Source organism: Stenella coeruleoalba (genome assembly GCF_951394435.1).
Source record: "Stenella coeruleoalba genome assembly, chromosome: 2".
NCBI classification, from domain to species: Eukaryota; Metazoa; Chordata; class Mammalia; order Artiodactyla; family Delphinidae; genus Stenella; species Stenella coeruleoalba.
The window spans coordinates 178983782-179003546 of NC_137147.1; the positions used below are offsets into that span (position 1 = coordinate 178983782).

Here is a 19765-nt window from a genome sequence, read left to right on the forward strand (position 1 = left end):
AAGGGCTGATGGTGCAGGAAACATGGGTGCAGAGAGGGTAACTTATAGAGATTTTTATGAAGGATCTGAATGTTCATTTATTTTAATTAGGAATGTTACAGAAGTGTGATACAGGTCAAAATGAAAATGAAGCATAACGTTATAGTTGCACAAATAATTCGTTGGGTTCCTATGGGCCAGATACTGTGTCAGTCTTGAAGCAGGGATGGCACATGTAGGGCAGGCAGGGTCCCCCCCCTTGTTCCTGTCACAGATGTCACTACGCTGACTGCAGATGTTTTCAGGGTTTTTTCCCACTTGAATAGAGTCAATATCCAAATGCTTTTCAGTAGAGTACTGCGTGCAGAGTTGGTGTACAAGATGAACATGTTTACTGCCTCTGCACTGACGTACAGAGATGGATAAGACACAGTGCTTCCTCTCTGGGAGATCAAGCACATTCGAGTGCTTAACAAATAAGATTGTAAAGTAAAAAGGGGAGTGATCTAGAACAGGCTTTTTTTTAAAAAATTATTTGTTTATTTATTTAAATTTGGCTGTGTTGGGTCTTTGTTGCTGTGCGCGGGCTTTCTCTAGTTGTGGCGAGCGGGGCTACTCTCCGTTGTGGTGCACGGGCTTCTCATTGCGGTGGCTTCTCTTGCTGCAGAGCACGGGCTCCAGGCGCCTGGGCTTCAGTAGTTGTGGCATGTGGGCTCAGTAGTTGTGGTGCACAGGCTTAGCTGCTCTGCGGCACGTGGGATCTTCCGGGACCAGGGCTTGAACCCGTGTCCCCTGCATTGGCAGGCGGATTCTTAACCGCTGCGCCACGAGCGAAGTCCCTTCTTTCTTAAACTTTAAGTGTGGGAAGCTTAGATTGTTTGTGAGTCTGAAAACACAGTCTTTCAAAACTCTTTCCTGTTTCTTTAGAGATTGTCCAGACACCCACGAGAGGCTTTGCCCGTGTGTTCACACAGTAAACGGTTGCTTGTGGTTTTTTCTGTCAGCTTTTAGTTTGGATGCTGAGCAGCCCGATTACGATTTGGATTCGGAAGATGAAGTCTTTGTGAATAAACTGAAGAAGAAAATGGACATCTGCCCACTGCAGTTTGAGGAGATGATTGACCGTCTAGAAAAAGGCAGTGGTCAGCAGGTACAGCTTCATTGTATATATATTAAGTGTGTGTATATGTCTATATAAATCTCTCTTCCATATGGAAACAGTGTAATGCTGGGGAGAGGGTAAGCAAGCAGGCTCCGGACAAGCATGAGTTCATGTCTTGCCTCTGCCCGTTACTGGCCTGTGTAATATTCAGCATGTTTAAATTTCTCTGTGCCTCTCTTTCCCCATCTGTAAAATAGATGGATAAACATTGCAGGATTGTTGCAAAAATTAAATAATTTATATACAGCATCTAGCTCATGGTCTGACATGTACAAGGTGCTCAGCATGTCTGTTGTTACTGCTGTTGTTTTGATTATTGTCATTTAAATTTGCAGGTACTTTTGAGCCTTTTATTTGTATTATGTGAAAATGACGTAATGATTTTACATTTAGCCAGTCAGCCTGCAGGAAGCCAAACTACTGCTGAAAGAAGACGATGAGTTAATTAGGGACGTTCACGAGCATTGGGTCAGACGGAGAAGAGACTGCCGAGGGCCAGCCCTCATCCCAGCAGTGAAACAAGAGAAGCGGGATGGCTCCAGCACAAATGACCCTTACGTGGCCTTTAGAAGACGTACCGAAAAAATGCAGACTCGAAAAGTAAGAGAACCTGGGGAAATTCTGTAGTAATGTTTTTGATGTGAGAAAATTTATTTATAATTATCAGTATCTCAGTATCTGAAGGCTGTGTTTTAATTTGTGTTTAGACAGACTTTCTATATATTGTAATGAAAAATATTAATTTAAAATGTCAGCCTTAAAATTCATTAGAGTTATTAATGATATATTTTAATGTTAATCCATTAAAAACCATATTCAAAATTGATTTCCTGGTAAACCGTGTTCCATTTCAGTGTCTTTAAATTCTCATCTCACCCTTCAAATATATATATTCTTATATATCACTAGCTATACTCAGAATGCCAGTAGTCAGAAATGCTTATTGACATTAAACAAAGCAAATTCACATTTACAGAATCGTAAAAATGATGAAGCCTCTTATGAAAAAATGCTTAAGCTGCGTCGAGATCTGAGTCGGGCTGTTACTATTCTAGAGATGATAAAAAGAAGAGAAAAGAGTAAAAGGGAGCTATTGCACTTAACACTGGAAATTATGGAAAAGAGGTAAAGTATATTTTAATAGCATTAGCAGCGTGGTACCATTAGAATTTTGTGTAGAGTTAATTTATGTCCTAAGCAATTATCTGTAACTCCAGAAATATATTCTTTTACTAATAGAGACTACTGAAATGTGTGCTGTGGTATGCTTTGTATATTTTTACATACGTTCCTCTCTTTATTTTCACTTTTAAAGTGACTGGGTTCAGTAAAATTAAGTTATTAAGTTATGCCAGGTATTTACATTTTGGAATCATATTCTTTTGCCCTTACTTGAGTTGTGTGCAGGGCTGTGAGGGAGAGAACATTTGTCACTTCTAAAGCTTTTATTTTATTTACTAGATGGTACTGAATTTTTTCTTAACACTTAACTGAGCTTTTTAACAGGGAAGTATAAAAAGGGGAGAGGGCAAGGCCCATAATCTTAACACTCAGGTAATCCTTTAGCAGGGAGCACAGTGAAAACTTCAAGCCTCACTCCCCTATTTCGTAGTCCCTACTCCCAAAGAAAACCACTAATCAGTTTATTGTGATTCATTTCAGAAAAGTTAGTTTTATAGCACAGGCAACTCAAATTAGCAGAAAGTTCCTCCGCACCATTTTAGGCATGAATTTCAACATCTCCACCGAATCTTTCGCCAAAATTGCTATGTTAAAATTTAAACCTTTGTTTTCTTTCCCACAGTTACCTATTAATGGTGCCAAGATAAAGCTATAAGCCAAAAAGCAAAAGAAAGAATAGGAATTATGTAATCTTTAGTTTTAATAAGCATTCAGCAAATAGTTTACCTGTAATGTTACCTTAGGTCTAATCAGGATTTATAGTTATAGCTCAGTTAATTAGTCGTCACGAGGATGAGTACTTCCTGAACTAACGTTTTCAACTTCCTTTCTTTGCCATTTCAGGTATAGTCTGGGTGACTACAGTGGCGAGATCGTGTCTGAGGTCATGGCGCAGAGACAGCCCATGAAACCTGCTTACTCCATCCCCGTTGTCCCCCTCACCAACAGCGGCCAGTTCAAACACCAGGAAGCCATGGACGTGAAGGAGTTTAAAGCTAATAAGGTGATAAAAATTTCTGTGGGCGGTAGTAGCTGATAATGTTGAGTGGTATTTTATCACTAGATTCAGAGTGAAAAAGAAAAAATATGTATACAAACCCTACCGTGAAAGCCAGCTTTTGGTTTAAGACTGGCCTTTAGATATAGCAGTAGAACTTGTAAAGAGAGATACCTTATAGTTGAATAATTAACTTTTCTTTAAAAACCGTAATGCCATAAACTGCATAAATCTTGGTATAAATATTTATGTCAGCCGTGATACCTGCCATAATCTTTTTCTTCCTAACAAATATCATTTCTGCCTCTGATCTTTCTTGCCTGTTGCCTGTACCTCAAATTCATACCTCTCCTGGCCTCTGCCCTCACCTGCCGTACACATTTCTAACATGCACTGTGTTCATTGCTCTGTCACTCTTGCCTCTGTGTTTTATTCCCATGTTGTTTCCCTATATAATGATTTCATATCTTTATCCTCTAAAACTGCTCGCAATTCTCTCTCATTGTTTAGCTAGCAAGTCCTTACTACTCTTTATTTTTTTAATATCTCAGCATTATGGATTTATTTTTCACTATGTTAACAGTTATCTGAAGTTTGCTTTGTGTATATGTTTCATTATTACTTTGCCAATATTGATTTGTTAATTCTTTAGAATAAAGACTAGACATCCCTTTTTAAAAATGCTCCCCTAGAATTTTCATAGAAAACTAAGAAACAGATACAGGAGCCAGCAGTAAATACTAATTGTTGTTCAAGGATTTCAGCAGCTGGAGAACTTCTGTTCTCTTCTTTTACTTGATTATGATTATGTTTAGGTTGTAGAAACATATTCCTGTTTTCACAGAGACCAACCTCTAAGACTTTACAATAGAAGATGACAGAATGTTAAGGGTCTTATATCTCTTATGAGTGGGAATGCCTTCATTTTAGCAGTAAACTTATTTTTAAAACTCCCCCCAAACTTTCAGTTTGTTGAACATGGTTTCTAGTGTGTAATTCATGACTGTATTGCAGCAAGATAAGGCCGAGCTTATCCGACCTAAGCGTAAATATGAAAAGAAGCCCAAAGTCTTACCTTCGTCTGCTGCCGCCACTCCTCAGCAGGCCGGCCCCGCCGCGCTGCCTGGCTTCAGCGCTAAAGACCTGAACCAGTATGACTTTCCCAGCTCGGACGAAGAGCCTCTCTCCCAGGTCAGTGTAAACATTTCTGATTTCTCATGAACACACACGAGGAATGTGGGAAGGCACATGTTCTGACGCACTTCCTTTTATTTAAAGGTTCTGTCTGGCTCTTCGGAAGCTGAGGAAGAGAATGACCCCGATGGTCCTTTTGCTTTCCGTAGGAAGGCAGGCTGTCAGTACTATGCTGTAAGTTTCGGGCTCTCTTTTTAAGTAACAGACTGTTCACCTGGAGCTGACAAAAAAAAATAATCCAGATTTTCCTTTTTAAGCCTCACTTAGACCAAACTGGCAACTGGCCTTGGACTAGTCCTAGCGACGGAGGATTAGGGGATGTGCGATACCGCTACTGCTTGACCACCCTGACCGTGCCCCAGAGGTGTATCGGATTTGCACGAAGACGGGTTGGGCGCGGTGGAAGGTAAGGCGCTTCTGTGTTCCTAGCAGAGGGATGTTTTAGATGGTGGGCAATGGGATCTAAAGCTTAAAGTGAGGTGGTCCTTCTAAAGAGCTCGTTTTGTTCCTGTCTGCTATTCTTAACTGATTTTTTTGACTGAGATACTTCACCACTTTGTTACCTGTTTCTTATACAACCGTAGCTTTTAATGCATAACTAATGGTTCCCTAACGGATCTGCTTTTCTTCCCAAGATCGAAAGCCTCCGAGATAGATGAAGGCAAGTGTAAATCAGGATTACAAAAAATCGTTTTAGGAGTTCTGAGAGATATTGAGAAAAAGGATTAAATAAGCTCAGAAGTGTCATATAACTGGTACACTGAGTTAACTCGCCAGTGGAGAGGCTCCAGGGCCCATGCAGGACCTGATCTTTGTTTAGACCTGATAGAGCCCTTCATACTCTGGGTGCCTTTATGTGTGAAGTTGTGTGTGGGAGGGGGGAGGAGTTGCAGAACACATGAAAGGGAAGGAAAAGAAAGGCACTCGTATAATATTAGTGAAAAAAAATTAAAAGGCAAAACAGGTAAATCATCAAGGTGCTTTGAGGAAGAAAGCTAAGGGTATGATTTACAGTCAGTTAATGACTTATACACATTTCTTTCATTTTTGAATCTTTTTTTTTGTTTTTTGGTTTTTTTTTTTGCGGTACGTGGGCCTCTCACGGTTGTGGCCTCTCCCGTTGCGGAGCACAGGCTCCAGACACACAGGCTCAGAGGCCATGGCTCATGGGCCCAGCTGCTCCGCGGCATGTGGGATCTTCCCGGACTGGGACACAAACCCGCATCCCCTACATTGGCAGGCGGACTCAACCACTGCGCCACCAGGGAAGCTCTCATTTTTGAATCTTGATTGCAGTTATTATCACTTCACCGTTAGTTTAGAATTATCCAGTCACTAAAATACATTTTATTAAGCGCTTTTTCAACCCCATCATTATGTTTACATCATAGTAGTGAAAATTCTCTACATTGGCTATATTTTATTTGATACTAGCATGAGTCAGTGTTAACATCCTAAGATGGAATCATTTATAAGGTTTATATAAATAAAATGAAAATATATCCTCTCGAGTGGTAGCTTCAAATATTTTGTCTATAAAAAATTTTAATAGCGTAAAATATCCAAAGATCACATACCTTGTACTGCTTTTCTCCTACCCACCCCCTCGAAAAAAAAAAAATGAAGTTTTTGCTTAAATAAAGAACAGATATGTTAGCAATATTTCATGAATGTTTTGGTGCTTTGTAATGGAAGTGAAAAGTCAAATTCGCTTGTATGCAGTAAAACCAAATGTAGAACTGTTAGAAGACTCCAGCTGTGTAAGATGGGTCGTATACCTTATTCTCTAAGGCGGATTACTTTCTTCTTTAATCGAATCATTATAAAGTGAAAGAACCTTAACAGAAATTGAGATTTTAGCCCATAGGGCCAAATAACGAAGTAATCAAATTTATAGCTCTTAAATGTTCAGTATGAGGTGGCTTTGGGGGACTTGGGGGAGTAGCTGTTTTACATGTCTGTTTGTGCCTTATTTTTAACAGGGTCTTACTGGACAGAGCTCACTCGGACTATGACAGCATGTTTCGCCATCTGGATTTGGAAATGCTTTCCTCACCACAACATTCTCCAGTCAATCAGATTGCCAATACCTCAGAAACAAATACCTCGGACAAATCTTTCTCTAAAGACCTCAGTCAGATACTAGTCAATATCAAATCATGTAGATGGCGGCATTTTAGGCCTCGGACACCATCCCTACGTGACAGTGACAGTGATGGAGTCTCCTGTAGAAAATGGTATCGGAGTGTAAGTCGAACAGGAGCAGCACAGCCCGGGACCCAGACATGCAGCGCCTCTGCGCAGAGTAAAAGCGGCAGTGGCTCAGCGCACTTTGGTATGTTCATTCGTTACGACGTGCGTTTCTGTAGAAGCACCGGGTTCATCAGTTTTTGGAATATGTGGTCTATTATACTTACAGCTAAAAGTCCTTTTCTCTTAAAATAGAACTTGTTAAAAATCAAGGTTTAAGTATTTATTTGAGTCCTGATTGTACGTGTGTCTTCATTTAAACATTTCCACATACGTAAGATGTTTACTGCTATTTAACATATAACATTTGTTTCCTGGATATACTTTGTGAACTGCCAACCAAGACCCAACTATTATGTTTCAAATAATAAAAAAAGAAAATGGACCATAAGTTGATAGTGTTTTATATTTGGACACTTTTCTGGTCTTTTACTTAGACTGCTTTAAAGTAAGCCAGCAAGTCGATAGATATACAAGCTTTCTGTGCTTACACATTCATTCAGAATAACTTGTAAGAGGGAAGCTAATTTTTCAAAGAACAACGTTTGTGTAAGGATTATTTTAATAATTTTGGAAACATTTTCAGGTAATACCTACTTTAGCATTAGGCCTACATTGTGAAATGTGTCTAAAATAAATGCCATCTACTTAAAATATTCTTCAAAGTTTAGTTTTCTGTTTTAAAGCAAATATCTGTTGTTTGAGGCTTGTAGATTATAGAAATTCACTGTTAAAATTGTCATACAGATTTTTATAAAGATGTTTATTCTGTCCCCCTAATTATCTGGTAAGGCTACAGTTAAACCTAATAAATATGAAAATGTGCTTCTTATTCTTGAAGACCTTCAGAAAAGGTTCCATAAACTAATTTACTTTGTGGTTAGAAATAAAGTACTTCTGCGGAGCGGAAGTCGTTCAACTCATAAGAAAAATAATAACATTTCAGAAATCAAGTAGAAGATAATCTAACTTAGTCTGAGGCCTACCTAACAGATTATTTATAATCCCATTAATTTCAGAGTCTATATCATGAAGAGTCAGTTTCTCTCTGCTTTTATAGTCTTAAAAATCAAAATGAATTTTTCAGTATGAAGGAGGATATATATTGGTGTGAGTGTAGAGATTTTAATAGTATAAACTTATAATATGTTTCCCTGATAAAGATTTTTCAGTTGTTTAAAATTCTTTTGAGACTAGACGTAGAAAATTGGCTTGTTCTGTCAATTCGTCTTCTCCACCTCTTAAAATAAAGTCATCTAACTATCCTAAGGCTCTTACAGTGATTTTTTTTTAATGTAAATTGTTTGCCATACTACCTAAGTAAGCGTTGATACTGTAAAACTTACTTGATTTGTGTTTGCCGAAGAATATTAAAAGGTGAACATGGAACAGTAGTATTACCAAAAGTGTAGCTGAAAAAAATCTTTAATAACCGTATAATTTTCTTTTTAATCATTTCCTTCCCCTGTATATGTGATAAAATTAAATGGGTTTATCAATTTTTTCCTGTTGCATCTAATTGTTTTCAATTTTCCCTTAAATTTTACCAGATCTTCCTGTATAGTTAGAGAATAGATACCTGCAGGTTGCTTTAGGGTAGTGCTTCATTCTTTCATGTTTGTGGATATTCCAGAAACCTAAAGCTTTTCTCTTTGTGCTCTATAAAGTATGTAACAGTGGACTCATATCATGTGTAGCTTTAACTTAAGGGAATTCAGCTATAGGCCCCTGGGGAAAAAATTAAAATTTTAGCAGTTCAGATATTATACAGGATTCTAAATAGAGTTGAACTAAAAGAGTGAGCCACGCTGGCAGCGGGAGAAGTGAGTCTATTACTGTTCCTCTTGCAGCGTCAGTGCCTGCATTGCTGCCTCGCTCTGTTAAGCATCTCATCTTGTCGATGTAATTGTAGTTTTAAAGATTTTTTTTTTTCATTTGGTGTAGCCCCCAGATACAAACCAAACTGCTCCGTCTGGCATTCAGCCACAGAAACTCTGATCTAGCGTGATGCCAGAGGAAACGCGGCTGTGTCGGGCTTGTTGAAAGGAGGAGATGGACCCGTCGTGGTACACGCTAAAGGAATTTTTAAGGCTTAATTTTTACCACACTGACTTTAGAACTTAACCAGTCATTATATGACCTACGAGTCAGCTGATATACTTGCCTGCCGCCTAAGCCAAATATGTGGGTTTTGATTTAGCCATTTTTGATTATTCTATCATTGTTTTAAATATTAATATTTATGTGTATGCTGTGACATAGTGATGCCCTCTGGACTGATTGTCCCTTTTCTAATAAATAAGCCTCTATAAGGGCCTGTTCTCACTTTGAAATAGGAAATTCTAATGAGGCCGTCAGGAGCCATGTTTTTGGTAAAGGCCTGAGTTCTAACACGCCAGCTTTCGTAGCCTCTGTGTCAGCTGCTGCTTGGAGTCTTTTTTGCTTGCTTCCCTGTCTTGACCATTTTGCAGAGTTATGCAGTCAGACCAGTAGCCTGGTTAGTCAGTGCTAGAGTGCTTGGGCCTCTGGGTACTGTACAGCAGAATGACACAGTGTTAGAATTTTTAGGACTGGATTTTAGTACATAAGGATAAATTGTGTATTTTAAATAATCTTTAGTTAATATGTGATTTGGACAGTTTCCAAATACATTTTTGTATTTTTTTTTTATCTACAAAAATATCTTTGGGGAATTCCCAGGCGGTTCAGTGGTTAGGACTTCGCACTCTCTCCCTACCGAGGGCCCGGGTTCAATCCCTGCTCGGGGAAGTAAAATCCCACAAGCTGGGTGGTGCAGCCAAAAGAGAAAAGGAAAAAAAAACTTTATTAAAAAAATCTTTGAAAGCTTAGTGTTTGTTCAGTGACTAAGTATTCATTTGCATGTGTTTGAGGGGATATCAGATTCAGAATTAATACCTTTTTTCATAATTAGGAAGGACTCTGTAATTCAGAAAGACTGAAAACAGAAAAGTGATTTTTTTTTTCCCCAGAAAAGTGATTTTAAAACTATTATATGTTCAGGATTTGAATTCCTAGTTCCCAGTGAAATTTCATCAGCATTTTAAGTCATTTTCCCAAACTCCCATATCTACAGTATAGATTTGGATTATTTTCATAAGTCAATAAGAAATTGTAGCAAGAATGATAGGTTCTAATAAGTCTCAACATCTGTAGCTTACTCAGCAGTGCGGTTTACTTCTATTTGTAGCATAAATTTTTAAAACATTTTTATTGGAGTGTATAGTTGATTAACAATGTTTTGTTAGTTTCTGCTGTACAGCAAAGTGACTCAGTTATACATATACATATATCTACTCTTTTTTTTTTTTTTTTTTTTTGCGGTACGCGGGCCTCTCACTGCCGTGGCCTCTCCCGTTGCGGAGCACAGGCTCCGGACACGCAGGCTCAGTGGCCATGGCTCACGGGCCCAGCCGCTCCACGGCATGTGGGATCTTCCCGGACCAGGGCACGAACCCGTGTCCCCTGCATCAGCAGGCAGACTCTCAACCACTGCGCCACCAGGGAAGCCCCTATCTATTCTTTTTTAGATTCTTTTCCCATATAGGTCATTACAGAGTATTGAGAAGAGTTCCCTGTGCTCTATAGTAGGTCCTTATTAGTTAGCATAAAATTTTAATATTACGGTAAAAAAGGAGCTCTAGATTTGAACACTGAATATTTTCATTGTTAGATTTTGTAGATTTGTGGGACCTTATCCTTACCTGGATGTGTTTCAAAACTCAGAATTACTTCCTCAGCAGATTCTGGAGTAACACCCATAGTGAAATACATTAATAGTTCTACAGTTGTGTAGTGAAGTGCGAGAATAGTCACACTCAGTGGAAAGTTTGACCACAAATAACCTCACATTCAAGATGTTTGCAGCCAAATGAATTCAGGTTTGGTCGTGTTTTGCCATCATATGAATTACAACAAACTTTTGTTTTCAGATTGGCTGTTTTAGGTAACTGATACGTGCTCACGAACCTCCAGTCTGTCAGTTCAGGCTTACTGATGAGGCGGTCGTACTGTAATACTGTCTGGAGTCATTTCAGCTTATGTTTATTTCTTTATAGTTACCCTTCTCTCCTGTATTAAAATAATTTTCTACCTGTGTACTGCTCAGAGAAATTTCTAATTGAGGAGTATCTTTTAAAGCAGGTGTTTGGGTTTGTTGGTTTTTTTTTTTTAACAAAATATACATTTTGGTAATCTAGAATCCATCTTCTCAAACCGAATTTTCAAATTGTTTACTTTTTCCTAAGTACCTGTCACCTTCCTCCCCCCACAGCCCTGCCGCCCCCGGTCATTCCATTGATCTGCTCCAGCTACAGGAATGTGACTTAAAGGCCAGCAGGCTGAGCACTAGGCCATTCCTGGCGCTGGTGTACCTACTGCATGATAGGTCCTTGCATAGGACGTGGACTCGTAAAGTTTTAGATTATTTCATCTAAATTCCTACCCCAGAGGATTGTTAGAGGCTACCCACAGAGCGGTGGTTTCTGGCCTCTGCCTCGGCACCTCTAGGGACAGATTAAAATTCAGCAACTTTCTAGATCAGGTTATTCTGCAGTTGGGAGTCTTGTTTAGAAAGTTTGTCCATATATCGAGCAAAAGCTGCCTCCTTAAATTTAAATCCGCAGGTCCTGTTTGCCCTTGGAAGCACACTGAGTGCGTTTTCTTGCTCTCCCACATCATAGTGTCCTCCAGATATTTGAAGTCCTGTCGTGCTCCTTCCCTGTTCTCAGCTTTTAATCTTGTCCCTCCCGTGACTCTGCTCCGCTCCCTAGACCCCTGTCTGTCAGATGCTCTATAGATGAGATTTCTTTTAAAGCATGATGCACACTGTTGGTACCTAAAAAGTTTGATTATTTTTTGTAAATCATATTAAATCTGAAACAAACTTTTGTCTATTTCTTTTTATATTTAAAATCTCATTGGTTTGGGGGTAGCTTTATTTCCCCTTCCACTACTAAATATCTTTGTGACCTCGGATGAAAGTTTCTTCATCTCTAGTGTGAGATTATAGAAGGAAATCACCAAGAATCCCTCCTGATCTAAAATTTTTTGGTCCTTTGAAATGATTCTGATTCTAGGTCTGGTGATCTGTCCACAAAACCACCTTGTCCATCTTTATGTGAATTGCAAACTTGACTACCACACAATATCTGGAGGTAGACATACAACCTAAAAACTTTACCTTGATAGAGATACAGGGAAATATGCTCATTTTTGTTTATTTCCACTTAGCATTTGGTTAGACTTTGCTCAGTTTCCTGGGTAAGTAATAGTGCAAAACCCAGCTCAGATTTTATTTGCCCAAATTTACTGCCTTACCTTTGTCCAAGCTTTCCTACTCATTCATACAGCCTTTTGGATTGGAATTTTATTTCTCAGAAGAAGTATAAAATCTTAGCATCTCATGGCTTGAAAAGGACCTTAATGATGACCTAATTTAATCTCGTGTATTTCAGATGAACATACTGAGCCCCAAATGATTAAATAACTTGCTCAGGTGAACTCAGCCAGTTATGACAGAGCTGAGAATGAAAGAAAAATCAAGATCTCTTGGCCCCTAGACCCATGGTTTTTATTACCATCACTTCTAGCTTATGTTACTCTGTGCATTTCTTCTAGAACATCTATCAGAAATGGCCAGGGGAAATTTTTATAACTAGACTCTGGAGTATAGAGATATGTAAGAAATAGGCTAACATAGGGATCTCAATGAGCGTTAGTGATCTAAAATGTCAGTTGCATTTTTATTTCTAAATCTGTATTTGGAGGAAGTTAACAGTTGTTAAAAAAAAAGTGAAATTCACAAAACCCTCAGAGACTGAGGACTGAAATGTTGATTTAAATTGGGAAGAAATATTGGGAAACTTTATTCAAATCGATTTCCAATTTAATATTGCCAATGTTTAAATTAAAACAAATACCAGCAGAATTCTGCAAAAGAATATTTTCATTCATATAAATGGAGTTTTGTATATAGATCTTTACAGTGAATGCTAAATTATTGTTTTCTAGATGTGTAATGACGTGACCTTCCAGAAATGGTCCTTTTTTCTTCTTCTTTTTTAAGTTTATTAATTATCTCCTACCAGGAAATTCAAGGTTTAGGCAACGCACTTAAGCTTAGGAAATTAAAGTAGAAATCACAGAAACATATTAGCGAACCTGTCTAATAAATTAAGGATCTTTAGTTTTAAACAGTTGCTTTTATGGATTTTTTTCCAACATAGAGATATTATTTTAATTATAATCACTCTTTCAGGGCAGCTTTTTTTTTTTTTTTTTCAAGTTCTGGTTTAACACGTTTCTGTTATATGGAAATGGTCACGTTGACAGAAAGTTTATGTCAGTATTTAGGGATTATCCTATTATCAATAAAAGCTTTTTCCGGTAGAATTCAGATCTGAGAATTGCAAACATAGTAGGAAGAGAAACTCATCAAAGGACATATATCAACTAAACAGATTTGTAACACCCAAAATAAGAAAATGAAAAGTAGAATTTTTCCAACAAGAAATTATTTTTTGCCTTTGTAACCCAAGAAATGAGTTCAGCGCAAGTAGAAAAGCCTGTGTAAACACTAGTAACTTCTGAGGTTTCCTTAAACATTATTTCACAGTTTTCTGATGCGTTCAAAACGTGGTAGAATTTCTACTTAACATCTATCTAAGCATTTTGTAGGTGTCCTAGGCAGAAGCTGTATCCTGGGGGATAAAGATTCTTATGAGTTATAAGTGAAAATTGCAAAACTTGATGAAGTAATACTCTAAAGAAATTTTCAAAATGTCTTTAACTAAAGACAACAAATTAGCTGACAGTATTTTGAAAACATTAAACTTTAGATTGAGGAAATATGCATGATTTATAGATTCCCTAGTACCCAGGGATGCATGATAACCCTTTTTTTTTCTGTTTTAAATAGTTCTTACGCAACCATCACAGGCTTCTTAAAAGAAGCCTTAAAGTCAGATGTTGTGATTGTATGTGCTTTTTTTTTTTCTTTTTTTTAAATTGGCAAAAAAAAAAGGAAAAAAAAAGAAAAAGGTTTCCTTTTTAAAAACTGCACACACTTTTTGGGGGAGTAATAAATGAACATTTTTTTGTTTGTTTTTTTTAGAACTGAGCTCTCCATAGACAAACATAAGTAGCATAACACAGTGTCTTTCCTCAGACATCATTCTGTACAGTAAACCAACATAAACATCTCCGTTCTTATTGACTGGATTTTTTCCAGGTGGGTTAATTGGGTGGGGAAAATTAACCTTTGGAGCCTCTTTTCTTCTTGTTAAACTTAAAGGATGGGTTCTTTAAAAAAAAAAAAAGTAATAAACCAACAACCTTATATTTCATATGAAGGAAATTTTTGTAATGACTAAAATTAGAAAATATGTAGAACAATTAGTATTTCTACACAGAACTGCTAGGGATCATCTGAATGCATTGGGACAGTAGTATGAATAAACTAGAAACTAAATGGTGATTATCAGATTTCTTCTCAAGCTCAGTGCAAAGTTGAATTTCAAATAATGCGGATGAAAAAAGCTGGTATTACCTTTTACACTGTCTAGCACAAGTGTCACAGCTTACAAAAAGTAATGGTTTTGAAACTTGGGAAGTGAGCACTTCTCTTTCCTATGTGCAGCTCGGAAAGTTTCATTTTGTTTTTCTTTAAACTCAAGCCACTCTCGTTAAGTGTGGTTATAAAAATGCTGAAATTTTCATTCGGAAGTGATCTTTAACAGGATGCTAAAATGCTTTAATTCTGCGCACATTTTTTTTAAATGCTAAAATTTGTTTTCGTGTTCTGTATGATGCATGCGATAGCTGTGCCTTTTTGTAAAGTGTTTTCTCATTTTATGTTCAGCATTTACAGCCGAACAATACCAGCAACATCAGCAGCAGCTGGCACTCATGCAGAAACAGCAGCTTGCACAAATTCAGCAACAGCAAGCAAGTAGTAATTCCTCCACCACCACGTCACAGGTGAGGGATTTGTCTGTCTTATGATTATCCCTCATGGTTTCCCACCAGAGTTCATCTCTAATTACCAACTGTTGTCATAGAGCCTTGCATCTAACCAGCAGGAAAGTGGCTTTCACCTGAATCTACATCATAGCCATTCTGTACAGGGTTTAGAAAGAACGTTCCAGGTGAGTATAGAAGCTGTTGCCCTCTGCTACCTATTTTAAAAAGTAAAACTAAAAAGCATAGTCAGATGAGATGAAGACCCTGTCTTCAAGCCTGACCTGTAGTCTGTGAATGTACCTCTTTAATATACAACCCCACCCAGCTCTCTATGTGGAGAGTTTTAATTATTATTAAAATTTATGCTAAAATAACCTCTTTTACTATTAAATCACTTTTGAACTTAAAGCATGATAAATGTTTGCCACTTAAACGTATTTAAGGCTTAACTAAAGGCTGAGATTCGTGTCTCTAAGCATCTTAGAGGAAAAATTCATTAAAAAAAATTCAAGACGCTTCTTAATTTCTAGGCTGAGTTAGAATGTGATGTTTTGTTCCTTCTGTTCCAAAGGGATAGTTATCTTACTGTCCCAAAGGTGCCTTTGGTCACGTGTGTATATGTATGTGTAAGTTAGATGAAGGAAGTTTTACATACTTATTCAGATTATATGAATTGATTCATTCATTGACTCATTCATTGCAAATCACTGAAATGTTTTACTAGCATATTTCGTGTCCAACACTTTGTGTTGGAGGTTTACTGTTTCCACCTTATAAAAGGTTTATTTTGGTAATTCCATATTATATATTGTCACATAAGAAGATCAAAATTCATAATCCTTGAGTTACAAGATGATTTGAACATTAATCCAATTTATGCCTGTCAGAGAGATGAAGATATTTCAGTGGTTTGCAACTTTCATTTATATTCAGACTGATTTTGGTAACCTGTGTAGCTTTAGTAATAATTTGAGACTAAGTGATGCTGATTAGATTTGTGTTGTATTTTCTTTTTAGGGTTTTGTTTCCAAGACTTTGGATTCTGCCAGTGCTCAATTTGCTGCTTCTGCTTTGGTGACATCAGAACAACTGATGGGATTCAAGATGAAGGAGGATGTGGTGCTTGGAATCGGGGTGAATGGCGTCCTTCCAGCCTCAGGTAAAAGGATAAAGACGTTTGAGGTGTTTTGATAGTGTTTGTAACGTATGTCTATAGTAAACAAGGAGCAGAGTTGCGGTTGTTCAGCTGCTTCTTTCCTTTTCCCTAGGAGTATACAAGGGCTTACACCTCAGTAGTACTGCACCCCCGGCACTTGTCCACACGAGTCCGTCGACAGCAGGGCCAGCTTTGCTACAGCCTGCGAACGCGACGCAGACGGCGGGTTCCCACAGTGCACCGAGTCACCCAGTGACTGCTGCCAGTTCTGCAACAACTCAGGTTCTGATTGGGAACAACATCCGATTAACTGTACCTTCATCAGTCGCCACTGTAAACTCTCTTGCCCCCATAAACGCACGACACATACCTAGGACTTTAAGTGCTGTCCCATCGTCTGCCTTAAAGCTGGCTGCCGCAGCAAACTGTCAAGTTTCCAAGGTCCCGTCTTCATCCGCCGTAGATGCAGTTCCACGGTGAGTAGTTATTTAAACCCAAAGTGTTTGAAAAATATGAAATCTGACTTAAATTCTGTGGCATTGCTCTCTACTTATTTCTTTGTGTTTTTTGCTCTTTTCCTTATATACATTAAAAATGTATAGATGAGAATTCCTTATTTATGTAAGAACTAAACAGATAAAATGTTGTAATTCAATATTGCTGAGAATTTGAACTTTCAAGGGAGTATAGTGAATATTGCATGTATGATTGGGACATGACTTAGTATAATAAGAGCTTATAATAGTCTCACTCTTTATTTCACCTTTGGATCGAAGGAGTTCTCTTTAGAATGTTTCTCTTGCTTATGATTTCTTCCACAGCTTCTCACATAGAAGTGATAAAACCCGCCATGGCTAGTACACTAATTAAGCCTCTCTTAATAGTGTAAATAATGTGAAGGGTTACAGTATTCATGCCGGGTCAACTTTTAATCAGACCGTTATTTTCTATGCTAACTTGTTTTCTTAGGTTTCAGTAGACAGTTTAGAATGTTTGCTCAGGCTCTATTCTGTTTTAAATATTAACGGGAATTAAAATCTTGCTGTCTACTTGAGGGGAAACAAAAAGAGAAAGACAGGAGATTTCAGTTGAGTTAGAAGATGAGCATAAAAGTGTGAAAAGTTAAATAATATTAATTGTAAGTAATAGGTAAAAATCGTTCTAGAGGTATCACAAAATATAATACACTTGTCAAATTAGCACGTATAGAGTGTGGCTGTAATTTCCATATAAGAGATATTTTTTACACCAGGGATATTCTGGGAATGTTCTACCAAAAAAAAAAAATCAGATTTCATCTTGGCTGGGCAGAAGGGAGGAAGAAAAGAGTTCGGGAAATACGTATGTGTTTCAGAGGTTACCAAGTAACCTAGTTTGTCTAGAGATTTGGGAAGATTAGTGGTAGAGGTTGGAGTGGTTGGCGGCCAGACTGTGAGGCGTCTTGGCTGCTGCTCTGACGCATAGACTTCCTCAGCTGGCAGTGGCCCAGGGCAGGAGCAGGCTTCGTAGCAACAGACTGCAGCTATTGGTTTCTGGACCCGTGCATCCCTTCTGCTTCTGAACTTATGTGGTAGTCACATCTGCTCAGTGCTTATCCATTCTTAATATTCTGGGTCTAGTCATAGCTAGCCAAACAACTATAGCTCTTACTTAAATATATAATACGTGGTTTTCATCACGACAGAATTATATAACCACGGGAGACTCGAAGTGTAAGGGAAACGTTCGCATCACTTACTTTAGCCCCTCTGTTTAAAGATGAGGGAACTGAGTTTGCAGGGCAGAAGTTGAGACACATGTAGAGAACAAACGTATGGACACCAAGGGGGGAAAGCCGTGGGGGGGTGGGGATGGTGGTGTGATGAATTGGGCGATTGGGACTGACATGTATACACTGATGTGTATAAAATGGATGACTAATAAGAACCTGCTGTAAAAAAAAGTAAATAAAGTAAGTAAGTAAGTAAGTAAGAACTGAGACCCAGAGGAGGAACTGAGCTCCCAGAGCACGTCAGCAGTCGAGGGGCAGGGGCAGCGGGGACCCTGGTCTTCTGATTGCTCAGCTCCACGTAGAGAAAAAACTCGGACTTAAAAGTCCTGACATAAATGACCTTCACTCACATTGTTCCTTTTTAAAACTCTTAGGAAAGGTTTAATAGAGGAAGAGATTGAAACTATAAACTGAAGCTTGGTTATTCTTTATGTGTTGGAACATCTAGCTTGCTTGGGTGCTACTACAGGTTTGTTGGTAATGTAGCTGACCATGGAGTGTGCAGCGGACCCAAGCCTGACTAAACCGTAAAAGTTCAATTCCTCTACTTGCTATCCTGTCCCAAAAGAGTCAGATCTCTTTCTATTATTAAAAACATGTAAACTTTTTATTAGGAAGATCCTCTTGATTTGTTAGATTGATTGCAGATAAGTAATTTATGGAACTTTTTTCAACAGGGAAAATCACGAATCAGAAAAGCCAGCACTAAACAACATAGCAGACAATACAGTAGCGATGGAGGTGACGTAGCTTCCTCGGGATGGAGCCGCAGCCTGGGGACTTGATTAGGTGCTATGCATCAGTAGCATTTTGAATGCAAGGGATGATGGAATGCAGCACATGCGTTTCTGTGGCAGCTGTGGGGACTTGACAGCAATGCTCATCTCTCATGCTTCAATTTTTCTTTTCTTACTGTTAATAGGGAAAAAAATCAGCATCTGTAAATTAAGAATACAGCAGTTATCTGTACAGTACTGCATATTTGTAATACCCTGTATATATGTTACTTGAATACAGAGATGTCCATTTGTGATGCTTTGCACTTGGGGGTGGGGGGGAGGGAAATAAATTGCAACAAAGAGTGTGAGATGTGAGAGTGTGTAGAGATGAGGTGTCATCACATCACGTGCATGGTGCAGAACCTGCTGTTTTATCTATTTATTGTGCCGTGTTTACAGTTTTGTACACTGTACCTTCATTGGTTCCTGTGCTGTAGTAAACGTGTTAGGTAGCTGTGGACTCCTTGGTATTTTGTAAATGGTATAACATAACTTGGTTCCCCTCTGGGTCCCTGAGTTTTCTGTGTATCATGTGAAAAAAAATGGTGACATACATACAGAATTTTACAAAAAAAAAAAAGGCATCAGTTTTTAAAAAATGGGGAATGTACTGTTAAATGGGGATCTTCCTGGTCTACTATCATTAGGACAAGTAACGAGCTAAAAATGAAGTCTCTTGAATCTTCCCATCCCCACCTGCCCACAGAGCTGTGGGCAGTTTCTGGTACTTAAAGCACTAATGTTATGTTGCTGCTCTGCAAACAGCCCAGTAGTCCCATTTCCTTCCACACCAGAAAGTGTTAAATCAAGTATGCAAATGGAGTCCTTACAACTGGAGTTTATGTTGTCTTGCCCTTTTTTTAGCACAAGAAAAAAAATGTACTTTTTTATTGTCGAATTGTTTCAAAGACTTCATTCTTTACTTGTTCTTACAAAAAGGATATAAGGGAGAAGAATGCAGTAATTGCTGTACGTGTATCATCATTCCAGTTTCTAAAAACAGCCAGCCAGCTTTTTTCCTTCTAAGATTCTCCAGAAGGCTGCGAGGCCAGAACCACAAATATCGGGTGCCTTCCTTTGGAAATATTTGACCTCTCTTCTGTGAAGAGAATGGTACTTAACAGACTACTACTAGTGCTTTGTCAGTACCGAAGTCTGAATGCCCAGTCCAATGGCATACATTATCCTTAAGGTTTTTAATCCCACCTGGAAAAATTGTGATAGAATTCTCACAAAATAAACCCAGGGCATTACATGTTGACAAACTAATGTGTAGTGGTCGTTTGCTTTTCTTTTCAACCCAAGAACTTTTGTG

The 19765-nt window shown here is 38.3% G+C and overlaps 1 protein-coding gene across 3 annotated transcripts in view; it reads left to right on the top strand.

Annotated features, from left to right (window-relative positions):
- Positions 1-18701, top strand: part of EPC1 (enhancer of polycomb homolog 1) — a 94043-nt gene extending 75342 nt beyond the window's left edge. For 2 of the 3 annotated variants that reach the window (XM_079913095.1, XM_079913093.1), the window contains exons 3-15: positions 984-1129; positions 1535-1741; positions 2118-2266; positions 3167-3326; positions 4335-4511; positions 4599-4688; positions 4772-4920; positions 6497-6849; positions 14644-14762; positions 14843-14929; positions 15762-15903; positions 16013-16376; positions 18349-18701. In XM_079913095.1, coding sequence (XP_079769221.1) covers positions 984-1129; positions 1535-1741; positions 2118-2266; positions 3167-3326; positions 4335-4511; positions 4599-4688; positions 4772-4920; positions 6497-6849; positions 14644-14762; positions 14843-14929; positions 15762-15903; positions 16013-16376; positions 18349-18421 — 2216 coding nt within the window. In that variant the 3' untranslated portion in view covers positions 18422-18701. The remainder of the gene's footprint in view (positions 1-983; positions 1130-1534; positions 1742-2117; positions 2267-3166; positions 3327-4334; positions 4512-4598; positions 4689-4771; positions 4921-6496; positions 6850-14643; positions 14763-14842; positions 14930-15761; positions 15904-16012; positions 16377-18348) is intronic. The other variant, XM_079913094.1, reaches the window with a different exon arrangement.
- The last annotated feature ends 1064 nt before the right edge of the window (positions 18702-19765 follow it).